General features: G+C 35.6%; 1 protein-coding gene across 2 annotated transcripts in view; it reads right to left on the bottom strand.

Moving 5' to 3' along the window:
* The window catches only part of LOC148941291 (uncharacterized), a 94065-nt gene that overhangs the window by 64771 nt on the left and 1886 nt on the right, over positions 1–27408 (bottom strand). For both annotated transcript variants that reach the window (XM_089103920.1, XM_089103922.1), the window contains exons 2-3: positions 13755–13886; positions 7191–7288 (exon numbers count right to left, since the gene is read on the bottom strand). In XM_089103920.1, coding sequence (XP_088960046.1) covers positions 7191–7288; positions 13755–13886 — 230 coding nt within the window. The remainder of the gene's footprint in view (positions 1–7190; positions 7289–13754; positions 13887–27408) is intronic.

The following is a 27408-nucleotide window of genomic DNA, read 5'->3' as shown; positions in this document are numbered from 1 at the left end:
GTTATTCAGTAAGAAAAAAAAATAACGTTATAGTAGGAATCGTCAAAAAAAAGGTTCTTAGGTGAAAAAAAGAAATTTAACACATTCTTGTATTCTGGAAAACATAGATACAAAAAACTCCCTTCAAATTTATAGATTGAAGTTAAAAGGTAGTAAATTATTTCTTCAATGCGCCAAAAACATGAAAAATATTTTTTTTTTTTAAATTGCGTTACCTTCATAACTTCTGTACATTAGAATAGACCAACGTCAGCATACATTTGCTGAGATGCCCCCCCTCCCCCCCCCCAAAAAAACTAATCCTTTTCTTCTTTTTCTGTAAATAATTCGTGACTAAAATCCATAAGCTGGTGGCAAAACTAATAGAAACACCCGTTTTTTGAATAACTGAAATTTTAAGCTTGATTTTTATAAACAAAATTTTTGCAGACAATAGGTTTTTACCGTTTTAAGTCAATACTGTCTATTCATCTTAAAGACCAAGATGCAACATAAAATTATTTTGGACACAAACTTCTGGCCCAAAGCATACAGTCAAATGAATTATTATTTCATTCAGCAGTTGAATCCGGAAAAAAAAACAGAGCAATGCTTTTTAAAGGTATCTGAAAATGACTTAAATCAAACTAGTAAATTGGTATTAGACGAAATCATTCTGAAAGACAGTACGCGGCTGAACATTCAGCTTTTCATAATTGACAACCTTACAAACTATGTCATCCTTGGAAAGACCTCCACGTTTATTTTCTTTTAAATAAAAAGGTTTTACATATCTTTTTTTTCGTCATACATTTTCTAATAAATTTGAGATTTCTGTACTTAACCCTTTCTTCGGATTGAAAGAAAAAATACTTAAAAGAAAAAGAAAACATAAAAAAAAACTAAAAACCAGCTCTAGATTGCCTCTTTTCCCTTTTTCCTTGACTCCGAAAAAGAAAGCCAGTCTATGTTCTAGTACATAAAACGAAAGGGCGTCTCTAACAAATGGTGTAGCGGTTCAATAGTCCTTTAGCGGATTTTATCCAATAGCTGTTATTACAGAGGCGAATTTACTGCAACAAAAGAGTATATAGCGCAGGGCTTAGAATTTGATTCCAGTGATATGATTAAATTATTTAGCTAAACACTCTGAACTTTTAGACTTGTTTGTTCGCAGTAAACTATAAAAATTTAGATCTGCTTTAAAAAAAAAAAACAACGACAAAAAAACGCCAGATTATGATACAAAAATTTAAATAAGAACAAAATTAGAGCGAATCTAGTTTACCTCTCTTAATATCAAGGCTATATTATATCTAGCTTTGCCATCCAAGAATTAAATCAGCCGTTTATACACTCTTGAATAGGTGTAAAGATGCTTTTAAAATTAAATTTCATAAACCAAGGAAGAGGGGTCACTGTAAAAGGGTCAAAAGTAGTTGATTTGATTAAAACCCTCAACAGTTTTTTTTTAAATACTAAGTATCATAGACAAAAACTTTGCGATCTTATCTATGTCAAGAAACTTAAAGATAATCGTTATTTTCTTGGTTGCTGATCAACAACTGCTGAGAATATAGCAGGGACTTTATCAAAAATCAGAGTTCTAAAACAAATATAGAAAATTTGTTGCACAAATAATATATAACAAATAAAATAACCCTTTTTTTGATTGAAAGAAAAACAATTACTTAAAAGAAAACGTAAAAGAACTAAAAACCAGCTCTAGAGGTTTTAAAGAAGTTCCCCTTTCCCTTTTTTTGGACTTGGAAATCATGGCTGTCCATGTTTTGGACAAACAAGGACAAACATGTCCTTGTTTTTGGACAAACAAGGCTGTCCATGTTCTAGTGCATAAAACAAAAGGGCCTCTTCAACAATTGATTTCGTGGTTCAATAGTCCTTCAGCAGACTTTATCCAATAGCTGTATTTGCAGAGGCGAATTTACTTCACGAGAAAACATAGGAATAAGGCTCAGAATTTGATTCAAGTGATGAAATTATTCGAAAGCATCTCTATATTATTAGTAACAATAAAAAAAAAGAAGACCTCATAAGATGTAGGGTGATTTATGGCTAGAGCATTAAATCTATCAGTACCTGTAGCTCTATGGATACCTCACATAATTCTTACAATATTTACAATTATTTAACTAAAAATTGTGAAGTTTTAGACTTGATTGTTCCCACAGAAAACAAGAACACCTTAGCAGTATTGTAACAGCAAAACCACAGACTTGGGCACAAAAATCTAAATAAGAGCAAATCGAGTTCGCATTCTCTGAATATCAAGCCAAATTATAACAAGCTTTCTCGTTAGGCTGGTTGCCCCCCCCCCCCCCAAAAAAAAGAAAAATTGTCCAACTCGTAAAACGTAACAAAAAACGTATAAACAAAAATTTTGATGCGTTATAAGTCTTCTTTACCCCCCCCCCCGAAAAAAACCTAACTACGACCCTGCTATGTAGTATATCAGCGACGCTTCTTGACTATTGAAGTCCTTGCGTTGGCCCTGAATTTTTTTGCTACAGCTCAATTCAAACTCTGGATCCTCTACTATCTAGCTGATAGTAGCTACTATCTACTATTTGTTGCTGTTCAAACCCACTGCACCACCACGGGACAAAAAACAGTAAAAAACAACGAATATATTTATCAGGGTTTTACTATCAAATTAAAAAACAAAAAAAAAAGATACCATCAATTCTCCAGACAGTTTGGATATATTATCGTTGCCACAGCAGAGTTTGAACTCAAATCCTTCCATTAAAGGGAGAGTGTCATCGCCGTTTTACGGTGACAATTAATTTTTTAGTGTAAAAAAATTTGGAAAACTAGAAATGGGAGCTTTTTTTTTCAAATGTAGAATGTCACTTAACCAGCTTACATAGGATTCAATAGCTGTTTAAGAGTTGATTTTCACCCACTTTCATTGTTCACTAAAAACTTTGGCCGAGACGGTAAATATTTGTCAATTAAAAGAAAGTTCATAAAACAAATCAAACAAAAATTCGAACAGAAATAGTTTTAGGATAATTTGCTTTTGAAATTTAAACGTGAGGAAATTTTTTTGATGAAGAAAAAAAAAAGAAAAAAGACCGTGGATTGTCAAGTTTAATTGACATATACTAATATTTATCCCTTGATGTTTTGATCATTTTTTATTTATCAAAGTAAGAAAAGTGAAAATATTTCGAATGTATTTTGTTTTCAGTAAAGCGGAAATTGTGTTCTGGTCTTGAGAAGGCATGGGGCTTATCAGTCCTACTCATGTTCATGAATCAGTCCTATTCATGTTTGATTCAGCTATTAATTGTAATTTCTGTTCGTTTTGATTTTCATTTATCTATCGATAACGATTTGTGGTAGTTTTACAATTGGAAGATTATTTGACTTTATTTTTGCTCATTCTTGGCTTAATGGAGCTCTTTAGTTTTCTTTGAAAAACTTATTGTGTGGAATTTTTTTTTTAAATTAGTTTTTGTTCGTTTTTTACTGACATCTTTTTTATGGAAAAAATAATATTTTATATATTTTCAGTTTTTTTTTTATAAGAATCCATAGTATGGTATGTTGGAGAAGCTTTTTCAACAATTTTAAATCCTGACACAAACAGTATTTTTTAAACTTAAATTGATAGCTTCTAAAGCTGGCCTGGAAATTAAAACGTAAAATACTTCCCAAGAGATTCTATCTATGCTCTTTGACAACCTGGATACACTTACAATTTTTTTTAAATTATTTAAACTGTAAGAGCAGAAGTAGTAATAGTAGTGTCCCCAAAAGTTTCAACTTAATAACCCCAATTGTTCTCGATATATTGCTGAGGTGTCTTATCGGCAACCATAGAACATATTTCTTTTGATTTATTTTGAAGCATAATGGGCCAATTACATAATTGTAGGGGGTTGACATGCCTAATATCCCTAAAGACATAGTTGCTGGACCGTTCTACTATGCTGAACATAATGGCTGTCTCAGAATTTTGACTGGATGCGTTTGTGAAATGAATGGGCTTGAGAGGAAGGCTGCCTGCCCTCCAATCTCCTGTTACTCTTAAAAAGGGCACCAGGACTTTTGATTTTGAATTAAATCATCTCCTTTAAAAGTTTCAATGATATTTCTAGCTATTATGCAGTTGTACTGTCTATGATATTGCTTACATGCCATGCATGCAGTTTGTTCCTTTGATTGAAACTCCTAAACGTTCCCTAAAAACTTTATCTTAATACCTTTAGCGTCATTAGTTACATTAACTGTAGTGGTAGCATTAAAAGTTTACATATATGCGAATACATATACACCTTTGTTGTAATATTCGCATTACAGTATGCGCATAGCACATTTGGTTTCTTCAACATTCTCTTCAACACACAGTGAGATTTTCAGCTTAATATACACCATTAACCATTCCTGAACTATTTCTAATGCGTCCCCTTGACAACCTGTGTAGGCATGGTGTGTTTCGACTTAGTTCCATATAGTTTCTGTATATCCAAAGTTTTTCGCCTTAATATTATTAGTTTTATAAGTAACAGTATTAGTAGCAGTAGCTGTAGAGTTAATTGTGGTAGCCTAAGCTTTAGTGGCAGAAGTAGTAATAGAAGTAGTAATAGTAGTAACAGTAGTATGAGTAGAAGTAGTAGCGTTAGGATGTCAATATTTTCTTTTGGTTAGTTCAACATCCCCCACAACAAGCCCTGTAAGTTCAACTTCACACACCAAACTGTTCCTAAGATATTGCTGTTACACCCTTTTGACAACGTACATACAGAGGGCGTATTCTGATTCAGTTTATCTTTCCCCCTCAAAGCTTCTTAAGAGTTTTACCTTCATGCCCTTAGGCATAGTTGTAATAGTATAGTAGTCACAGTAGTAGTATTGATATTACTAGTAATAGTATTGAATGCCGGTAGAACTACTAGCATTAACCTATTGCCTTTTATCAGTTGAAGCTCCCTCTCATCAAGTCCTGGAAATTTCAAATTTAAACAATTAGCCATTGCTATGACATCGCAGATATGTCCTTTTGACAACCTGTTTGTTCAAACACTTCTTGAAAATTTCACCTCAATGTTCTTAACCCTAAAAGTAGTTACAATAGAAGTAGTAGTGGTAAATGTAGCAGTAACAGTAGTATTAGCAGTAGTGTGCACATATTGCCTCTTGATGTGATGATCTTCCCCTTTCAGTATTCTCTGAAAGTTTCAACTTAATACCTAAATTAATTCTCGAGATACGCTATTTTGACAATGTGCATGCATATAGCGTCTTTTGATTTAGTTCAAATTTCCCTTTAATATTGTAAAGGGAGTAGTGTTGTAGTAGTAGTGGTCGTAGTTGTAGAGATTGAACTTTAGAAATGAGCCTCTTCTAAAGTTCACACAACCACCCTTTCCATAAAACCTTACATACCCTGGGGCGTAACTTACAACTCTTACCCACAGACTCGAAGGGATCCTGTCCCGCCCAAAGACCTTATTATATGATCTTTGAACTATTTTTGAACAAATGACTATCTCAACATTTTTATCGGATGCATTTTTGGAAAATAAAACGTAGGGGGAAGGGAGGGGGGGTGGGTGGGATGGTGGTGTGGCTGCCCCCAATCGCTTTGACTTTTAAAAAGGGAACTATAACATCTGATTTTCTGCCAAATGAGCCCCCTCCAGGGTCTATACGAACACCCTTTCCATAAAACCTTATATGCCCTTGGGGCATAGCTTATAACCCTTGTGCTGAGGGCTCCGGGGGGGGGGGACATCCTCGAAGACATAATTTCCAAATCTTTCAACTACGCTGAACACAATGGCTATGTCAAAATTATGATTAGATGGGTTTTGGGAATTAATAAACATGGGGGGGGGGGGGGGCTTGTTGCCCTTCAATCAATTTTGACAATTAAAAAAGACCCTTCCAATTTTCAATCAAATGAGCCCTTTTTAAAGTTTCTACAACAACAAATGGTCATCTCAAATTTTTATCAAATGCATTTTGGGGAAATACGAGGTGCAGCGCGGGGGGGGGGGGGGTTATCTGCCCTCCGATCACTTTGAATCTTAAAAAGAGTACTAGAACGTCTGATTACCAATCCAATGAGCCCCTCCGAAGCTTCTATGACCACACTTTCTATAAATAACCTTATATGCCCCCCCCCCAGGGCATAACTTGCAACTCTTGCCCAGAAGGTGGGGGGGGGGTTGTCATACTTAAAGACATACTTTTCGGTCCTTTTAACTACGCTGAACAAAACAGCTATCTCAAAATTTTGATTGGATGTTTGAGGAAATGGTGGGCGTGTGAGGAGGGTTAGTTAACCTCCAATCACTTTTGACTATTAAAAAGGGCACTATCCCCTTTAATTTCCAATAAAATGAGCCTTTTTCGAAGTTTCTACGACAACAAATGGTCATCTCAAGATTTCTTTCAGTTGCATTTCGGGAAAATACGAGATGGGGGGGGGGGGTTACTCTGAATCTTAAAAAGGCCACTATAACTTCTTATTACCAATCCAATGAGCCCCTTCCGAAGTTATACGACCACCCTTTCTATATAAGTCTTAAATGCCCCAAGGGCATAACTTACAACCCTTTCCCTGAGGGTTGTGGTGGGATTGTTACCCTCAAAGTCATAATTTCCAGACCTTTCAGCTACGTTGAACAAAGTAGCTATCTCAAAAATTTGATTGGATGTGTTTGGGGAAATGATAGGCGTGGGGGGGTGTGTGTGTGTGTGTGTGTGTGTATGTGTTTCCAATCACTTTCAACTGTTAAAAAGGACACTAGCCCTTTAATTTCCAATCGAATAAGCCCTTTTCGAAGTTTCTACGACAACTCCTTCGATATAAAGTGCCCTGCTCTTAAAAAAAAATAATGCATTGTGCCCACATTGCTCTTTACTTAGGCTATAGCACTGCCTATGATGATAGTGAAGGAAGTCTTTCTTAATTTCATCCAGGTAGCTCATTGTTTCTCACAGGGTATGAAAGCAGCAATGCTACAACAACAAATAGAAATGAAAACTCAGAGCAGAAGCCCTGAAATAAATTAATTTTTAAATTTTTGGTTCAACCTTTGGCATAGTGCTATATGTGCATAGGAATATAAAAAAAATCGCCAAAACTGGCGAGGATACCACAACTTTAACCTATAACTGGAAATTTGCCAAAGACCAGGTTCATCAGTATCAGATAGGATATTACGAAAATTTACCTTCCACTTTTTTTACGATCCATACCGCTACGATAAACACTACGACGAATAGCACCCCGTCCATCATTTCTTTGACGACGTTGTCCATTTCTTTCACCCTGTTTAAAAATAAAAGGCTAATTAAAACTAATTTCAGCTGTACTGGAACATTGAAAATATGCATCAACACAAAGAAAATATATCCAGCGCCCCTTCTAGCGTTGGTAAATATAACAGTTTATTGTATGCAATACCAAAGCCGCTGCTCACATGAATTTGAACTTGTACTCCTGAGCAGGGCTGCCACCTCGTGACGAAAAAAAACCCTGGATTTTATTGTTTTTTGGTCGATTTAGTGATGTTTTTTTTGTTTAGGCAATATAAAAAAAAATCCATAGAAATAGTGATAAATCATTAGGGGTGGCAACCCTGCTCCGAAATCATAACCACACATCTCGAACTATTGAAGACATAGAATTATTGGAATTATCGAAAACATTGAAGACATAGTATAGGAACATTTTCTTAACTGAGTAAATAGGGGTGATATTTAGGTAAAAGACAGACATAGACATGAAAGGTACATACGCAGCAGTTTGATTTTTTGAGATCCATCATTTTATTAAAGGTGTGCATTTATTAAACGTAAATAGACATTTAAGCAAGAATAAAAATTATTAAAAAAAACATTGGAACTTATATAATTTATGGTTCTAGACGTTTAACCCCCCTCCCCAGAAAATAAGGCTTTCCAAATTTGAGAATTTTATTTGAGTTTTTTTTTTAGTTTCCGTAGGGGGAATAAATTTTGGTACTTGTGTATTATGCGACTCTCGCCCAAGTTTACGATATGTAAAATTCAAGAATACACCGGTTTTTTCGTTACTTTAGAAATAAATTTGGGCTATAGATTTGCATATTAGGGGGCGGGGGTAAAGTATAGCGGGTCTGCATGCAAAATCTGTTTGGTACAATTATTCTGCATATTAGATAGATCGATAGATGGCGTATTTTAAGCCAAATATATGGCCATGAACTTGGATCAGCGATCATCATAAAATACTACGTTAACCTAATAATAGTACTTAATACTGGGAAAAAACACTTAAATGAAACATTTACTTTATACTGGGAATTTTTTTTCTTTTTTTTTTAGTTGACAAAATTTCCAGATACCTCGCTATTTTTCTGTAATTTTTTAGTGGTCATATACCTAGAAAAAATTGTTTTCTGACTTCAAACTGTAAAAATACTTAACCCCCCCCCCCCCGGTAAAAGAAGGCTTTCCAAATTTGAGAATTTTATTTGAGTTTTTTTTCCGTAAGGGAAAGGAGTTGTGGTACTTGTGTATTATGGGCAACTCACTCAAGTTTACGCTGTGTAAAACTCGAGAACAATCCGGTTTCTACATTAGTTTTTTTCAGCTTAGCGCGAGACAAGACAAAAAAAGTGACAGAATATGTGGGAATAAATATTTTGGGCTATATATTTGCACATGAGGGGGGGGGATAAAGTATTTGGACAGTTTGAAGTCAGAAAACAATTCTTTCTAGGTTTATGGCCACTAAAAAATTAAAGAAGAATAGCGAGGTATCTGGAAATTTTGTTAACTAAAAAAAAAATCCAACTATAAAGTAACTGTAATGTTTCATTCAAGTATTTTTTCCAAGCGACAATTTTTTTTTAAATGACCGTTTTCCAAGTATTAAGTAATATTATTAGGTTAATGTAGTGTTTCATTTAAGTGTTTTATGATGATCACTAATCCAAGTTTACGTTATTTGTACCTTTCATTTATGGTAATTTACTGTGTTCATGGCCGTATATTCGGCTTTAAAATACGCCATCTATCGATCTATCTAATATGCAGAATAATTGTACCAAACAGATTTTGCATGCAGACCCGCTAAACTTTACCCCCCCCCCGTAATTTTCAAATCTATAGCCCAAGTTTATTTCTAAAGTAACAAAGAAACTAACGAAAACACATTGGTGTGTTCTCGAATTTTACGCAGCGTAGACTTGAGTGAGTGGCGCATAATACACAAGTACCACAATTTCTTCCCCCTAAGGAAATTTAAAAATAAAACTCAAATAAAATTCTCTAATTTGGAAAGCCTTATTTTTCACGGGGGGGGGGGGGGTATTTTTCGGGGGGGGGGGGGGTAAACGCCGGCCACCATAATTTATATATCCTAGTTGAAGAAGAACTAGGAAGAAACAACAAATAACACCAATAGATCAAAAAGAGAAATAATTTCTAGAACCAAACTGGCTACGCATGACCCAAATGAAGCAAACTTTGAAGAAGAAAAACCGAGGATATTTCCAGCCAATGAGAAAAGAAGGATAAATATCCGGATATTTATTATTATTTTCTTGATTAGTTATTATTTCCGGTTGAGACCTCTGCTTGACTATCGTCAGTGCACAAAGCAAACAATGAGTAGAAACTATACAGAAAAAAGTCCTAAAGACTAAACAAAAGCATAACAAACCTCAAAAAATTAAAAATTATATTAAAAGAAGGTCTATATTAGCAACGGTAAAATGATTACCCTTTACTCCAACTGTTAGTCCAGGAAATGTGTGAAAAAAGGGCATAACCCGGAACAAATTGTTAGAGAAATGATTCTTTGACTACTCGATTCAGAAAAATGTGCTGAAGGTTGAGGTTGACTTTGAAGAGGTGAAAGTCGTATTTCCATATAAAGGTGTATGATAACAAAATTGATGCCCGGAATAGGATACTATATCATGGTGATTATGAAAATCAACTTTATTTGAACGTCAAATTAAAAATTTTGTTTATCTTTTTAGGTTGAACGATGAATATACAGCACTACTCTTAAAATTTAAATTGTCGATATGAATTGTAGCACTTGCAAAGAAGAAATAGTCGAAGAGTCGGTAAAAGTCGCTTAGGGAGAGAAAGGTCCAGACTCGGTGAATGAAGCTAGTCAATCAAGGAAGTCTGAAGATGCTTGGATGAACTTCTTCAGTATGTCAATCATTTGCATATATTGTATCCATATTTTGGCCGTTCGCAACTATTCCGAAAGTGACTGTTCAAGAGAAGAAAATGTCTTGGCGACTTCTACCAGAGACAGACTTTCCTCTATGCTTCGCATGTCTGTGTGACCTTCCAATGCACCAAGATACAGTGAAGAACTCCATAAGCTCGTAGGAGGCACTGAATATTTTTTCCATGTCTGCTGAATCAGCACCATCTTCAGTGCCGTAAGATTCAGCAGGGAGAAGGCTATTCAGTGCCCCGTCAGTGAGCATGTGTCCTCGTATAGCTCTGGGATAGGCTTTCTCAGAAATGATGCATGGAATAGCACTTGGCGCATATATTATTTCCAACGTGTCTTGAAGTCCAGAGCCTTCCATAATCTGTCCACAGTCCGAAAGTAACTCAAGATTGTGTGGAAGCCAACCCAGCCACAGGAAGATTTTTTTATAGGACTTGCATCCATCTCAGTACCAATAATGGTAAGAGCTTTTCAGTAGGTAAGAGTTTCCAGTAAAGGCTGATCGAAGATCAGTACTGGAGTCCCACCGAATCTGGAACACTTAGCAAACAAAGCTGAGTGTAGAGTGGATACAAATGGGATCACTTGGTCTCATATCTATCATGGGTGTGAAGAGAATGGAAACTTTCTCTGTGTAAGAGCCTGACTGCGCATCAACGTACAGCTCACTCATAGCTCCCTGCCTGATGGGCTATGGTCTAGAAAAAAGTCTAGACATCTTCTAGAGCAAGTCACAATATTTCGAAGTATCCAGAATCGAGGCTCGTGGTAGCGGATCGCAGAGAAGGTTAGGTTGTTCTAATGTCTGTCTGAGATACTTAATGGTAATTTGGTTCACTTCAGTTATCTCCCTTAACGTAACAAACTTTCTCCTCTCAAGTACTGTTGAAGACCTCATCAGTGGCGTCACAGAAACTATTATGCCCATGCCGTGAAAAGTGTCGGTACTATCAAGGGTTCAGACGTTGTGGTCAACGTTATCAGCTATGTACTGTATGCAAAAAGTTCCTTCCAGTCCTCCTACGTTTGTGCTATTAGCGTTACGCTCGAAGAGCAACGTCTCGTAATACGACGAGCTGAAACCCATAGCATTGGGCTTGTCACTTAGAAAGGGGTTGCTGGAATGATGATGCGACTGGACAGCTAATCCAATCTTAAGAGGTGGTCTGATTACCTTTGGCCAGCAGGCTTGTAAGTGCACTGACCTATTGACGCAACATTCCTTTCTGTTTTGTCTCCTACGAAAAGAGCGTTGAGAAAGAGCCACAAAGATGAGGATAGGTATTCTAGGTTGTGTGTTATCTCCCCAAGGTTTTAAGGATTGGGATATATGTCCATTTGTTGTTTAATACCTTTGGCATCACTCTTGACCATAGTTGCTGCAGCTGGGACGATAGCTTCCTTCTCCAGTTCCACGTCGGCCTTTTTTGGTTTTAAGTAACACTCGTGGAGAAGGGCCTGAGCTATGGCTCTTAGCGTAATGATGTTTTGTCTGTCGTTTATCTCTGTAAATACTGTGCTTTCACCAGATCTCTTTTGCATCTTCTTTTTCATGTATTTCCACTATATCCAGAATCCTCTGAATCACCCATGAGCTCATTCATCATACTAACAAAATCATTCAGTGTTAGTTGCTCATCATTGTTCGCCTGGAAAAAACTCGACAACTTTCTCGAACACCTCGTTCTGATTCAAGTTCTGTGGTCGGCCAGATTTTCGTTTTCCAGACTGCGAAGGATTTCTGCTATACTTTTTGGGGATATTACGTTCCGTTAGAATGTTTGAGCAACAGGATTTGTGGTAAACTACATAAACAGCGTGTAGATTGGCAGTTGCAGCAAGAATTCTAGTCATCCCTGCTCCTGACCAGTCATCATTTCTCTTTCCACAAACATCTCTTAGTGTATTTTCAAAGTCTCTCGTTCTAATCTTAAAACTGTCTTCTTTCTTCTTTGTTCTGTCAAAGGTAACTGGCGTAGAGCAAAAGAGACAATCAGGTTTGAAGTTTACGGATAATTTGGAAGATTTTCGCCAATGACTTTGTTTCACCTGCAACAACAACGACAAGTAATGTTCAATAGATTTCTTGTTTGTGAAGCTAGACCTGCATGACTTATGGAGAGATCCCCAATAACTGTTGTGACATCTTCAACCTTCCTTGATTGACTAGCTTCATTCACCAAGTCTGCAACTTTCTCTCCCAAAGCAATCTCTCCCGACTCCTCCACTAATTCTTCTTTAATAAAGGTACAATTCATATTGACAATTTAAAGTTTAAAGGTAGTTTGCTATATAATCATTGTTCAACCTAAAAAGATAAATACAAGTTTCAATTTTACGTTTAAATAAAAGTGATTTTCACAATCACCATGATCTAGTACCCTATTCTAGACATTAATTTTATCGTTGTACGCCTTAATATGGAAACAAGAATTTCACCTCTTCAAAATCAACATCAACCTCAAAAATAACATATTTGTGAAACAGCTAGATGAGCAATCTCTGCAAATTTGGAATCAGGACATTTTTCTGAGTCAGGTAGTGAAAGAATAATTTCTATTTCATTTTGTTCCAGGACATTTGCAATTTGTTCTGGCATCTAGATGAGAGCTCTTTCCCCGTAGGAAACCAAAAATGTACAAAAATAGCAAGATTTTACAACCATTTAGAAACATGATATATTTCTAAAAAAAAAAAAAAAAACATAAACAACAGAAAAACTGTTTCAAATCTTTCAAATATTTTTAAATCTTAGTGCCCCCTTCCTCAAAAATGTTAATAAAACAACCCCCCCCCCTTCCCCATACAATATATCTGCAGATACCCTTGGAAGTCAACAGTTATCTAAAGATCAGCACTTATCAAACAGAGCAAGGAGCAACTCTAATTAGACAGGAGGCGATTTTGGAATTTCATTACAGGGTTTACAGATTTTGACATAACTTTTCAAACATCACATACATCAGCCCAATATTTCTAAATTTTGTTCTTGCACTGAAAATTGCTTTATTATGGAGGGTATTTTCATTTTACAGCATGGATGGTATTTTAATTTTACACAGCATAGCCAGGAATTTTTTTTTGGGGGGGGGAGGAGTAGAGAAAAATCTTTACAAAACACATCAACAACTAATTTATTTATATGCAATTTTGTTACTTTTTTTACAGGTTAGAAGAAAACGTTAGGGGGAGGGGGTTCAAACCCAGTAGTCCCCCTGGATATGACCATATTTTACAGAATATCTTGCAAAGAGTCATTCTTTGAGGGAAATTTTGTTCCCAATAACGCTAGATAGGCCAGATTTCCCCCATGTTTACAAAATATTACTTTTATATATATACTTTATTTATTTATTTTATTCAATAAAGGAGGAAGCCATAAGCTTGTTGCATAAAATATATATACTTTATGAATTTCTAACTTTAAGAGGTAAAATTCGATTCTATTTGTGGGATTCTGCATCAGTATAATATACTGTATACAATTTAATGATGGCACCATAAAGGGAAACAATTGGTAACTTTAGTGTTTCATTATTATTTATTCTACCTGTGTGTTTGCACCATATCTTGGGCCTCTCTGCATTGTTTCGTTTGTATAACCATGGTTGCCTCTGTAATTCATCCCCTGATATACTTGGGATTGCTGATACATTCCATAGTCAGGATTTGGACCAGAAGTCTAAAAGAATAATAACAAAAAATGGAAAAGCTACACAGATGTCATAAACAATAAATGGTGTTTGTCACAATCTGTATCACTAGAAAATTCAGTGGGAGCTCATTACAATATCCATGATTGGTAAACACAAGTAAGACCTTACAGGGGAGAAAACACTAAAAAAATTTAGTTCAAGATGGCCTGATTCATACAGTTGATGCATTTTGCATGCAATGTTCCTGGTAAGAGGGTTTACAGCTGTAGCTGACAGTAAAGAGTATGGGTAACTTAAAAAAGTGGAAACTTGCGCTAGTATCGAAAAAAAACTACCAACGCCATCTAGCATTTGGCAAACTGGTGTTTTTCAGTGTAATAATAAAAGCAATTTGATTAGTGCAACTGGTAAAATTGGAGAAGTATACAAGTGTCTGACAGAAGAACCATTACAAAGCTTGAAAAATACCACGTGGTGCAGACACTAGATGTTGTTGACAGTCTTTTCTGTCGACTTTAGTGCCAGTTCCTGCTCTTATAGTTTACCCATACTCTTCAACTTACAGAATAAATATGTTTTGTCTTATTTGTAAATGGATTTCCCAATACAGAAAACAGTAATACAAGCACCTTCTTCCTAGATGCTTAACCATGGGACTTTGATGTCATGGCAAGAAATTTATTCATTTGCAAAAAAAAAGACAAACAGCTACTACTAATCCTAGCATCCGAAATATTTTTGGATATTTTGAGGCAAAAATTGAAATTGACTTTTTTACAAATGACAACTTTGACTTATTTGAACCATTAAGATGTATGGTATGGATCCATCAGGACCTTGCTAGTAACTAGTTGACAAAGTAGAAAAATTATATTTAGGGTGTCCCAGCCAATTGAAAAAATTCAAAATTGTCAAATTCTAAAAAAAGCCAAACATCAAGTTTTGCCTCTAGATACCAACAAATCACAGTAACCAGCTACTACAAATCCTAACATCCAACATATTTTTGAGCTTTGGTGGATGTTCTGCCAGACAATAGCATCATTAGGTTATTAGTGATATGTCATTTTGGATATGCTAAGTGTTTTTAACTTAAGTTGTACATGTAGTGCAACCAATGCAACAGGATAGAATAGGCTATTAAATTTTTAGGCTATTCAATCATAATAGAGTGTTTTATATGTACTCCAAGGAGTCTACATGATTAAGGATCTCATTTTTGATACATGGACAGTTGGATTAAGTTACCCCTTAGCTTTGCAACCCCTAATTATTATACAAAGCTAGTAAACTTTCAGGTGCAAAACTATTTTTTGGGGCAAATAAAAGTTAATATGCAAGGAGTATTAAAACTTAGGTAAACACAAGTTTCCTATATATGAGGGAATGGAGGCTGCTAGCTTCTAGTTGCTCCCCCTCTTTACAAAGTTTAACTTATCTTTATTTGAAAGTATGAACAATATCTATTTCACAGCAGGACGGCAGGCAATACAGGATATATTCAAGTTGTGAAACTTTTTGTTGTTCTTTGCTTCCATTACGAAAAAAAAAACTACAAATTTTAAATATTTATTCAGGGTTTTTCTAAATAAGACAGGAGCAATTTTTAAGTCATACTGAAATAGACCCCAGCGCCGCGCCGATATAAGAAGGCCGGTGGCGGCGGGGCCAAAAATAGCAGCAGCGCACCAGCAGCACACCACTGATGATTTTTTCGCGCCGTCGCTGGTGAGATGGCGGTACAATCAATGTTGACAGCAAACATTAATGTTTTCATCAGTCTTTCTCAAATCCCAGCTTGAATTTACAACAGATTTGGGCCTATTCATGAGCTAAAAGCTTGGCAATTCATTGGCTGGACGCTGGTCTTCTTTGTTATTCATCAAGAGAAATAGAAATTTGTAGAGATTTAAAGCTCCTATATGCAAAAATGTGGAATTTTTCATTTTTTTTCTGCCAGAACAAAGATCACAGATGCATGTTTATTTGTTGTTTTTTTTTCCTCCCAGGGGTGATTGTATCAACCCATTGGTCCTAAAATATCGTCAGAGGGCTCAATTGAATGGAAATCAAAAGTTCTAGTGCCCTATCAAGTGACCAAAAAAATTGGAGGGCAACTAGGCCCCTCCCATGCTCAGTTTTTCCCCCAGTCACTGGATCAAAATTTTAAGATAGCAATTTTGTTCAGCATAGTCGAAAAATCTAATAGCTATGTCTTTAGATGTAAAATAACCTGCCACAGTCCCCAGAGGAAGGGCTACAAGTTGTAAAACTTTGCCCATTGTTTACATATAGTATTTGTTATTGAATATACAACCATTTTCTTTTGGCGGGGAGGGTGTGCATGAGGTGGATTTATAAGGGGAGAATCTTCCTTTGGGAGGGAAGTTTCTGATGAGTGAATATTCTAAGGGAAATGTTACACTGGGGGGTTTTGACAGAATTACTATTCAAAATTTTTTTTAATGGTCTTACATTCTCTTTGCTGAATATTTTTTATATGGAGATGTTCTGGGTGAATTACCTGAGGGCTTTTTTCTGTCCGTTTTGTTTTCTGGGAAATAATTTCCACAGAAGGGGGCATTTCTGGAGTGATCGAGAAACCGACTAGAGATTAAAGTCTTATTCCAATGAAAAAATGCTAAGGAGAATTTTTCAGGGTGAATCGTCCACAAGCAATTTTACAGAGAGGGAGGGATTCTCAGCAAGGAAGGAACTGACTGGAGGGAAATTGATGGGGGGGGGGGTGCACTTTATGCTGGATGAAACTTTTGTGAAACTTTCTGTGAGGGGGGGGGGGATATTTTTCATAAAGGGTGAGCCAGATTTACAGCATTATTTGAAAAACAAACAGAAATTATACCATATATGAAGGGTTGCCCCCTCCTCAATGCCAAACTCTATGCTAAAGTTTGACTGTTTACTAAAATTGAAACACAGGGGCTGTTTAATTAGAATAGGAAAGGAAGCTTTTTTAAAAGTGCTAACAGCTTTAGCCTAAAGAGCAAGGTATTGAGGAGAAGGCAACCTTTCATATTTGGAATAAATCTGCCAAAATTAATATGCAAATTGTGCTTTAATTTCCCATGTATAATGAGCCAAAATCGAATCTGCATTAGTTGAAAAAGGTTCAGAAATTAAATAAAAGCAAGTTTTTTTTTACTGAAAAAAAGGAGCAACATTAAAACTTAAAACACGCAGCAATTATCCTGTATATGAAAGGGGCTCTCCCCTCCTCAACGCCTTGCTCTTTACACTAAAGTTTGACTCTTTTTCACCACTCTACTTTTTAAAACAATAAAAAACTTTAGCATAAAGAGTTAGGTGTTGAGGAGGGGACAGCCCCTTTCATATAGAGAATAATTGCTGTTTGTTTTAAGCTTTAATGTCACTCCTTACTTTCAGTTAAAAAAACTTGTTTTTTAAATTTAATTTCACAAAGATGATACTTTTGCCAACATATGAAGATCCATGTATATTGCAATTGTATATGTCTGGTTTATATGCAAAGTAACAAAAGAGACGAAAATTAACAAACAAGAGAGTAGTGAAGAATTATAGTATACAAAGTAATATTTGGCAGGGATAGTCACTAGTGAAATATCACTAGGGGTGGCACTGTGATTGGGTCATTTTTGGGAATTTGGGGAACCAAATCTTTTTTTGGAGTGATACATAGATTTTCAGGGAAACAGCCAAAAATTTGGTGATAGTGCAAGTCCTGCTTGATTTCTAATCAGGAAAACCGAAATACTTAACCACAAAAGAAAAGAAAAGCTCTGACTTTGCAGTTGATGCAATAAAGAATTGCTGCAAAATTAATTCAAAGTCAGCCAAACGCCAAAACCTCTGCCAGCAGTGGCATGCTGGCGGCAATGCGACACTTCGGCGGCGGTCAACCAGGCCTCTTGTTGGCGGCGTTTGGTCAATGCGTTGGCGTGGTACCAGGGTCTATACTGAAAACTGTTCAGAAGGGGGGGGAGGATTCTTTGAACAACCTCTCCCTCTTGATCAATTGCCCCTTTGTGTGTCATTTAGCCTCAGAACAAGTACTATAGCATTTGATTTCAAAAGTTTTTTTTTGTTGTTGAAAAAAAATACTAATTTAGTCATTCCCATTTTTTCAAACACTTTTAAGCAATTACACTCAATTTTTTTGAACAAAGAAATGATTATAACAAGTTTGTGATTTTTAGTTTAATCTAGCATAGTGGCTTAGTTTTGAACACAAATCTTTAATTTTAGGAATGTTTACTGTTGTTTTTGCTTCCAATTTCTGCTATAACACTCTTCCCAATAATTCTTATTATATATGTCTTATTCATCTATAATTCTTCTATAAAAGGGCTTCCCTTTTGGTTTTCTAGCACTCTGCTCAAGCTTGATAATGCTGCCTTGATGGGAAGAAGACAAATTAATAAAGCCATTCAATTAAAATTTCACACTTCAATCCTAAAGTGAACAAAATGTGCATCCCAAAATTTAGATCAGGGGCATTTGGGAAAAAAGGGCATGGAAGGGTGGGATCAGGTTGCCCTCTAATCACATTTGACTCTTAAAAAAGCACTATAACTCTCAATTTGCAGTCAAATGACCCCCCTCTGAAGTCTATATGACAATCACTTCAATACAGAGTGCTTCTGGGAAAAAATAATAATAAATACATTGTAGCCATATGACTGTTTGCCATAGATAATGCTAAAGTGTTGCCTCTCACTAAAACAAGTGATTAGAACTTTCAATTTCCTTTCTAATGCACATCTAAAATTATCCTTGGGGAATATGTGGGCATATATTTTTTTTTTGCAGGGGATGTCTAGCAGCCATGACTATAGCCTTAGAAAGACTTATGGGAGCAGCTAGTTATAGTGCAATTGAGGAGACCATAGTTTGAATTTGCTCTCAAGACTGCTTGCTGCCAGTGCCCATGGAACTTTGGTTGTTCATCATTCAGTACTTTTAAATTTCTTTCTTTGGGACTTGTCTTAAGTACTGAGTTTTCTATTGAAGTGGGATCAGACATGCTGTACTGCTGATAAGGTTTATTGCTACCAAAGTGAAGAATACTACAGTTCAATATGCTGGACTCCAGTCAGGGGTGGCTAAAAGGACCAAGGCCGGGGGCGGGGGGGGGAGGTGAGATCCCATCATTCAATAAACTCCTAGGTCACATTATATGACCTGCAACAAATTATTATTATTAGCCTTATATCTTTTGTACTTATTCACCAAGACAAACAAGAAGCTAAAACAGAATACATCATGCATAACTAAGGACAGCTATGTTTGTATTTGCCTGTTCTTCAAAATGGACCAAAGCTGGACAACCTTGTTTAAGTCAATGGCATTGGTTAGGTCTTTCTCATTTGCCAACAGCATAAGGAATCTAGTAAAAAATCAACCATGGCAGTTCTCATCAAATTCTTAACAACCTTGAGCTTGCTAAATGTTCTTTTGGCAGCACCAACTACAACAGGTAATGTTGCAGCCAATTTTTAAAGGCAATTGGCTTGCTTAAGCTGGTGCTGTGGGCAATTTCTTTCACCTAGGACTTCTCTGAAGCAAGTAGCATGGTGGCAAAATTGAAACAGAACTTCATGCTCTACTTGAAAAGCAGTAACATCTGGAGGTCTTTCTTGGTTTGGAAAAAACATTGTTGCTAACTCAGTATCTGCAACTGAAACCCTATGTTTAAAGGAGGTAAAGGTTAGGATCAAAATGGCTGAAAATTGACAAGGCAAGATCTGAGACTCCCATCATTGTAGTCAACCTTTCAAGCAGGATTCGAAAACGTTGTTTATAGAACTGATCTTGGCTGTCAAAGCAAGATGAAATAGGTTGCCAACAATGATATCTGACAAAATATGCCTCTGGATCAACTTCTCTCATTCTGGCAAACACTTTTGCACTGTCAATAAAATTGTCCATTTCATTTATTTATTAATCAGAAATGGAATAAGTTGTAGGCTTGTCTCATACAGCATAAATTTCATACCATGAGCAACACTTATAAACAACAAAAGCAAAAACTATAAACATCCTAAAAAAAAACAAAAAACAAAGATACCCTACAACAAATATACACTTCATGGTCCTAGGTACTGCCTTTCATAAAAAGAGGTCTCAACTAATGCTGTTTTGAAAGCCGCAACATAATTCACCAGAACTACTTGGTTGGGCAACGTGTTCCATGATTTTACTGAACAATTTACAAAGGAACTCTGTCCAACTTTCCTTGATACCCTTGGCTGGTACAATTTTAAAGAGTTCTGTTGTGTAGATAGATAATAACCAAACTCAAAGAAATCCTCCAAAGATACATGTTCAATAACCTTTATGATGCGGAAAGTGTTGACAAAGTTCATTCTGTCCCTTCTGAATTGCAGAGAGGGTAAGCTCAGGTACTCAATCTCCGCTCATAAGGTAGGTATTTCAGATAGGGGACAAATTTAGATGCTTGTCTTTGCACCTTTTCAATCAACATTCTTTTGAAAAGTTTCTTGATAGCTTCAAGCATCTCGATTGCATTGATGATGTTCATCTCCTCTTCTTCAAGTTTTTCTGTTGCTATCCTCATCTTGTACATAATTTTTTTTTTCATAAAGATGAGGCAAGCAGTTAATTTGAAGTTTAGAATCCTTTTCAGAAGGCTGCTAGCTTGTGCTTTCAACTTCATATTGGTGTTCTTTATCCAATTTGTTTTGCAAATGGCTGAATGCATTGCTTCAAACTAAGTAACTGCTTGTATGGTTTCAGCCCTTGCAGTTTATTGAGTCTGTGATAAGTTTTGGAGCTAAAGGCTGTTTTCAATCAGAGTTTCCCTATAAGGGTGGGAAGATGCTTAGTAGATGAAGGGAAGAACACATATATTTCATCAAGGATGTCAAAAAGCTCAATTATCCAAAGAGATGAATTGCCACTATGTTCTATAACAATGTTTAGTCTGTGAGCCTGTCAGGGAATATAGGGCACACAACGATCAAGAAGTTCAGATATTTCCAGATGGGCTCCATTAAATTGACCGGACACTGTGCTTGCATAGTCACATGACTGGAATATATATATATATATATATATATATATATATTTATATATATTGTTGATATATACATGAGGAATACAGCATGACCCAAAACAGAGCACTGGGAGACTCTGCTTGCAATATCACATGCTCAGGAGAAAAAATTGTCACCATTGGCTATTCTTATGAAATGTAGAAAATATGATGTACTAAGAAATATATTTAGAAACCTAATTATAGTGTATTTTGATGCATTCACAATGATAGCAATCCTAGGTCAGGCAAAGGCCCTTAAGTTGGTACACAAAAAAGCTATATCTTTATTGACTAAGTAGCCTATATAAAAATTGTATTATGCATAATACTTTATGATTTTTGTGACATTAGTGTAGGCTATTTCATAAGACTTTTTTATATCTTTTTTTTCCTATGTATATTAATTTGAGCTTATGCTTTTTAGATATGTTATATGACCACAGCAGCAGAGCCATTCTTAGGGTTGGTTGCACCCAAGGACAAATTAATTACAATGCCTGGTACTTGTCTATTATATAAAACATACTCAAGAAGTGAAGTCTGGTGAATAATAATGAAATAAAACAGAATTATAAGTTCTCATTCAGCATCCGCCAGTGAAGGTCACATATATTTTGTAAAGGATTAAATCTTACAAAATTAACTGAAGGCATTCAAATATCAGAGATTGGATTTTTTTGACTGGATTGGATTTGGCATTTGAAGAAAGAATTTGAACACTTGCACTGTTGGAAACTGGGGGGCCGTACTTGTTTACGAAATAGCCCCCCTTGCGAGTAATTTTTCGTTTTAAGTCTTTTGATAGTTATGATGAGAGATCAGGACATTGCCCAGACTTTGGGGGAAATAAAAAAAGCAGTTTCAAATATTCCACATCTGACGAAAAGCATTCAAAATGCACAATCAATTTTGGCAGGGATAGAATCTAAGTTGCAGGACTTTGCCATAAATCAAGTAAAGACATCCCAAGAAATCGCAGTAATTAAGAGTGAATTAAAGGAGTCACGTAAGAGAAATTTTAGATTGGAAAAGGAACTAAAACAAACCAATCTTATGTTCTATGGGATGCTGCATCCAAATAATCCGAACTCTAAACTAAGTGAGGACATTATAGTATGTATTAACAATTCTGTGCCCAACCTTTCACTATCAAAAAATGAAATACAAGATGCTCTTCGACTGAGAGGACCCTCAAACCCCCGCCCTATCCTTGTTAAATTCACGACCAAAATGACTCGTGATGCTGTCCTATGTAATGCTAAACTGTTTAAAAGAAATGGGATTTCAGTCACTCCAGACTATACACAAGAGGAACGGGAGGCCCGAAAAGCATTAAGACCCCTGATAACCCAAGCTATAAGTGAAAACAGAGCATTGAAATTACGTGGTAAAAAAATTTACATAGACAACCAGATTTTTTCTTATGATTTTGATAAAAAAAGGTCGTGGAGGCTGCAAAATTGGCAAATGGTCAGCAACCGACTGGAGTTGATAGTTCAAAAAGGGATTTTATTCCTCGTCGGGCCTACATACGATCCCCTTCAAGTGATAGTGACTCTTGTTTGGACATAGAAAGTAGTAACGCTAGTGATAGTGATGCAACTGTCTACAAAAAGCCAATGACTACTGCGGATCCTGCCACACCAGGCAGAAGCCGGCTAAACAAAGGGTCAGTAAAAGGAAAAAGAACTTTAGATTCTATTATAAGCCCTAATGATGACCACAAACAAGGGAAAAGAAGTGTAAGAACAAACAGTGGCTCAAAAATGGACAAAAAACAAAAAACCTGTGGTCACAGATGCCTCATGAAAAGCCACCATTTGCGTTTACTGGATAGGATACAAGCCACATACAAAAACTGTCCTTAGTCACATGGAATATACAAGGTTTAAGAAACAAGAGAGAGTTGTGTTTAAATAATTCATTTTTGACAGCAACAGTGACGTGTTTTGTAGAGACATGGTTGTTGCCAGAGGAAGATGTTATAGTGTGTGGATACGAAGTTTTTTTGAGTGGACAGGGCTACATCACGAAACTATGGAGGAATAGTTGTACTAGTAAAGAGTGACATGTTCAAAAATTTGCGTCGTCTGTCAAGTAAATCTGAAAACTTGATTTAGTTGCACGGAAAATTTCTGGAAAAATGGTTTAATTTTGGATTTGTATATATTTCCCTAGAAAATAGCTCATACTGTATTGAGGATACATGGTATATATTATAGGAAGAGTTGAGTTCAGTGGAATCTCATTACCCAAGTGATTTAGTTTTTCTAGCAGGTAATTTTAATGCATATACTTCTGTACAACAAGAATTAAATGTAGATTTTGTTTCAGATGAAGATGACCCTTTATGTGAGATGATACCTTCACTTTACCTTAGGTATGAATGTTGATTAAGAGGATAGTGATTTTAGTATGTCTTCATTTTATTTATCCTTTTTCTTTTCTTTTTTGATTTGTATAGGGCTGTAAAAAGCTTTAATAATACATTATTATTATTATAATGAAAATATAATAGTTTAGAAACGAATTTAGGCTATATATTTTCACATAAGAGGGGGGGGGGGTAGGGGCAAAGCACATCATATACTGCTGCCTGCCACATATACTCTACTGAGTATGAATGTAAATGATGGCAGGATGTATATCAGTGCTGTTTGTTCCTCTACTTTGCAGAATCTCACATCCTCTTTACTTTTTGGGTAGAGATGCTGGCTTCTGAGTTGACAAAATTATTTTTGTGGTTCACTTTCAAATGAGTAAAACCTGCTTGTTCCAGCTTAGTTGTGCTATAGCCCTTCCAACAATCTGAAATGATTCTTGAACAGCCATGGTGAGATTCTATCACTAGTCAAAGCAAACTAACCAGTGTCCTCAAGAATTATGTTAATAATGAACTAAAATGAACTAGGTCAAGAATCACATTAATAATGAACTTTTCTTTGTCTTTGAGACAATCAGCTAATCCCAAAGTACCCAATTTAATAATTCACAAATGACCTTCACAATTTTGCTAATAAAGTATTCCACTTTCTTCATATTTTATTGTCACTAAACTTCACTTCTCAAGTGTTTTATATATTTAGACAAGTACCCAATGCCCCCCTCCCAATTCAAACATAAGCAAAAAAGGCTAAATCAAAGTGAAAATTTGATCAAACAGGGCAAGCCCCCAGCCATAGTTCAGCTGCCCTCACTCTGAATGACTTTGCACACCAGAATAGATATGCAGACCAATATCAGTGATTTAAGTAGGAACAATTTATACAATGTTCTAGTACAATCCCATGATATTTTAAGTGTAGACATGGCCTGTGTCAAATTTTCATTTGATTGATTTTTAAACTGACATGGTTTTATTCAAAACCTAAGATTTAATAGAGAATCACATATATATGAGCAGTTGATTTGCTCAAACATCATCTCAACAACAATTAGAACTCTACCTTATATTTTAGCCAGCCTATCAAATTGATCTAGAGAAAAATAATTTGGCAAAATTTTAGCCGAGGGGTTTCTCATCTTGGATAATAGGCTAAATTTGCAGTTTGTAACATAGGCTAATATAGCTAGGATAAAAGTGAATACATCAATTGATGCCTTTTCTTATGCTCTTCCATAGTTCAATATTTGTTTCTGGGTAAAATTCTATTTTGAGTCCTTAATAGCCCAAAAAGGTTAAACAGTCTATAGTAACCAAAAATTTAAAAACATGTTTCCAAAAAAAGTGTAATGGGAAAAGATTTCCATTTGCAGCTGATTCAGGATTGTAGGCCTCATTATTGCTGTCCTTAGTTTTATTAGAAAAATATCATTTTGAAAAAAAAAATTGTAGGAATTTTAAAAGAACATAAATCCATCTGAAAATGATGTCACAGCAAATCTGATGTCATATTTGAGCAGTTTGCTCTTTTTAGAAATTTCTGCAAATTTGTTTCCAAACCTAAATTATAGGCCTACTATCAAGACTAAGGAAAATAAAAGTTACCACTGCTAAATCAGCTAGGCCTATGGTACAATTCTAGTTTAGCTACACTTTATTTTCTTGGAAAGGGGTTAGGTTAGAAAAGTGAAACTTCCAGTGACTGATCCACAGACATAAATAAGTCCTTGGAAGGTATTCTTGAGTATGAAATCAATCAATGACCTTTGATGACCTTTATAAAGCTTTATGTTAAGAAAGTAAAACCTTGCAGAACAGATCTTCTACTTAAATGAAGTGTAGGAAACTTTTTTCAGCTTCACAACTTTGCTCAATCCCAATTTATGAGGTTTTAAATATATGTAAATACATTTTGTAAATATAGGAAAAAAATATTGATAGGCCTATAGCTTAAAATTCCACTCAAATAGCAGGAATTGCATTTTCAGAACTAAAACCAGAGAAAAAAAAAAACTGATAACCAAAAATAATGTAAAATGTTGTTTTGTCAAGATTTTAATAAACCTAGGTAGACCTATTTAGTAGATAAATTTCTAGCATTTAGAAATCAGAAGAGATTTAACATGGAATCTTGGGAATGCCATTTCAGAACATGTTTTTGGCCCTGGATTCATAAATGAAAGTTAAATTTTCCTAACCTAACCCCTTTCCAAGCTAGAAAAAAGTAGCTAAACTAGAATTTTGCCCCTTTTGCTAACATAAATTCTTTCCAAGATAGCTAAAAGGGTAAATGTAAATATCTGCCAAATCATATTATTGACTTACACATAAAGTGAATATACCACTTGATGCCTTTTTTATGCTGATTACAAATATAATAATCATTTCTCTTGGAAATGAATTTCAGCCCCCTATATATGCCATTTCAGGGTATATATTTCTACATTAGGGGGGGGGTTAAAGTTTAAACTTACCTCCCATTTACATCAGAAACAAAATTTGCCCCCCCCCTTATGTAGAAATATATACCCTTAATTGGCATATATAGGGGGGGGGGGCTGAAATTCAGGTAAAGTTCTACAAAATCATATTATTGAGTTAGGAATAAAGTGAATACACCATTCAATACCTTTTTTTTTGCTGATTAAAAATATAATAATCATTTCTATCGGAAATGAATTCCAGCCCCCCCCCCCCCGATAAAAGGCTATTCAGGGTTTGGGTTGGTATATATAGGGGGGGGGGGGGCTGAAATTAATTTCCGATATAAATGATTATTATATTCGTAATCAGCATAAAAAAAAAGGCATCAAATCGTGTATTCACTTTATTCCTAACTCAATAATATGATTTCATAGAACTTTACAAAAATTCATTTCCAATAGAAATGATTATTATATTTGTAATCAGCATAAAAAAAGGCATCAAGTGGTATATTCAATTTATGCGTAAGTCAATAATATGATTTGGTAGATATTTACCAGGGTAAATTTTTCATTATTCATAGCCTATTATTGACTTACAAATAAAATAAACATACCAATCAATGCCTTTTTTATGCTCTTTCCTAATATAATAATCATTTTTGTCAGAAATGAATTTTACCCCCACCCCTATAGACTATACACCAATTCAGGGTATATATTTGCACATTACAGGGGGATAGGGGTAAAGTTTAAACTTACCTCTCATTTACATCAGAAATAAAAATTTACCCCTAACCCCCTCATGTGCAAATATATACCCTGAATTGGTAAAGATAGGAGTAAGGGTAAAATTCATATCTGACAAAAATGATTATTATATTTGGAAAGAGCATAAAAAAAGGCATCAAGTGGTAGCCTATGTTTACTTAATTCACAAGTCAATAATATTAATAAAAAAATTACAGTCAATATATATGAAATCATATCAAGGAGGCACACTTGTGCCTCTATAAAGAGGCAACCCACCACAATGTTGCAATTTCAGGTCCTAGGGGTCGCAGAGAGATGGCGGTAATCACATTTTGTAGCCCAAGCTCAAACTAAGAAACTTGCAAAATTTCATCCTCCTCCAACTTTATCTTCATGGGGTAAACTGGGCCGGAAGTTTCAACCCTCCCACCACAGCCCCCCTTTAACGTTGTCCTATTGGGCTAAAATTTAGAGGTTAAGCTTTCCTAGGGCCCGGGAGCTTATCCTCAAAATTTCTGCTCAATCCGATCACTCCTTCCCTGTTTTCAAAAAACCAAATATAGCCACTTAAAATTCATCATCATCATTTCTTTTTTTTCTTATCCACGCCTACAGGCCACAGTTGGCAACTGATCCGGGTGAATGAGGACTCATTTGAAGCAGAATTCGACCTGTTAGGGCCTTTTGATATTTTCAGACTGAAAAAATTATCCCCCGAAATTACATTTACGAAAAACCTTGTTTTCCTATAATAGCCCTTGTTAATTTTTCCCACCACAACCCCCCTGTACCGTTGTCTGATCGGGATGAAATTTAGAGAATGAGTTTTTCTGGGGCCTGGAAGCTCATGCTCGAAATTTTAGCTCAATATAATTACTTCTTCTCTGTTTTCCAAAAACCAAATCTCAAGTTTTGTGGGGCTTTGCTTTGCA

The sequence above is a fragment of the Artemia sp. Qi Xiang Cuo genome, chromosome 18, assembly GCF_049724085.1.
Source record: "Artemia sp. Qi Xiang Cuo chromosome 18, ASM4972408v1, whole genome shotgun sequence".
NCBI lineage: Eukaryota > Metazoa > Arthropoda > Branchiopoda > Anostraca > Artemiidae > Artemia > Artemia sp. Qi Xiang Cuo.
This window is presented reverse-complemented; position numbering and strand designations above follow the sequence as displayed.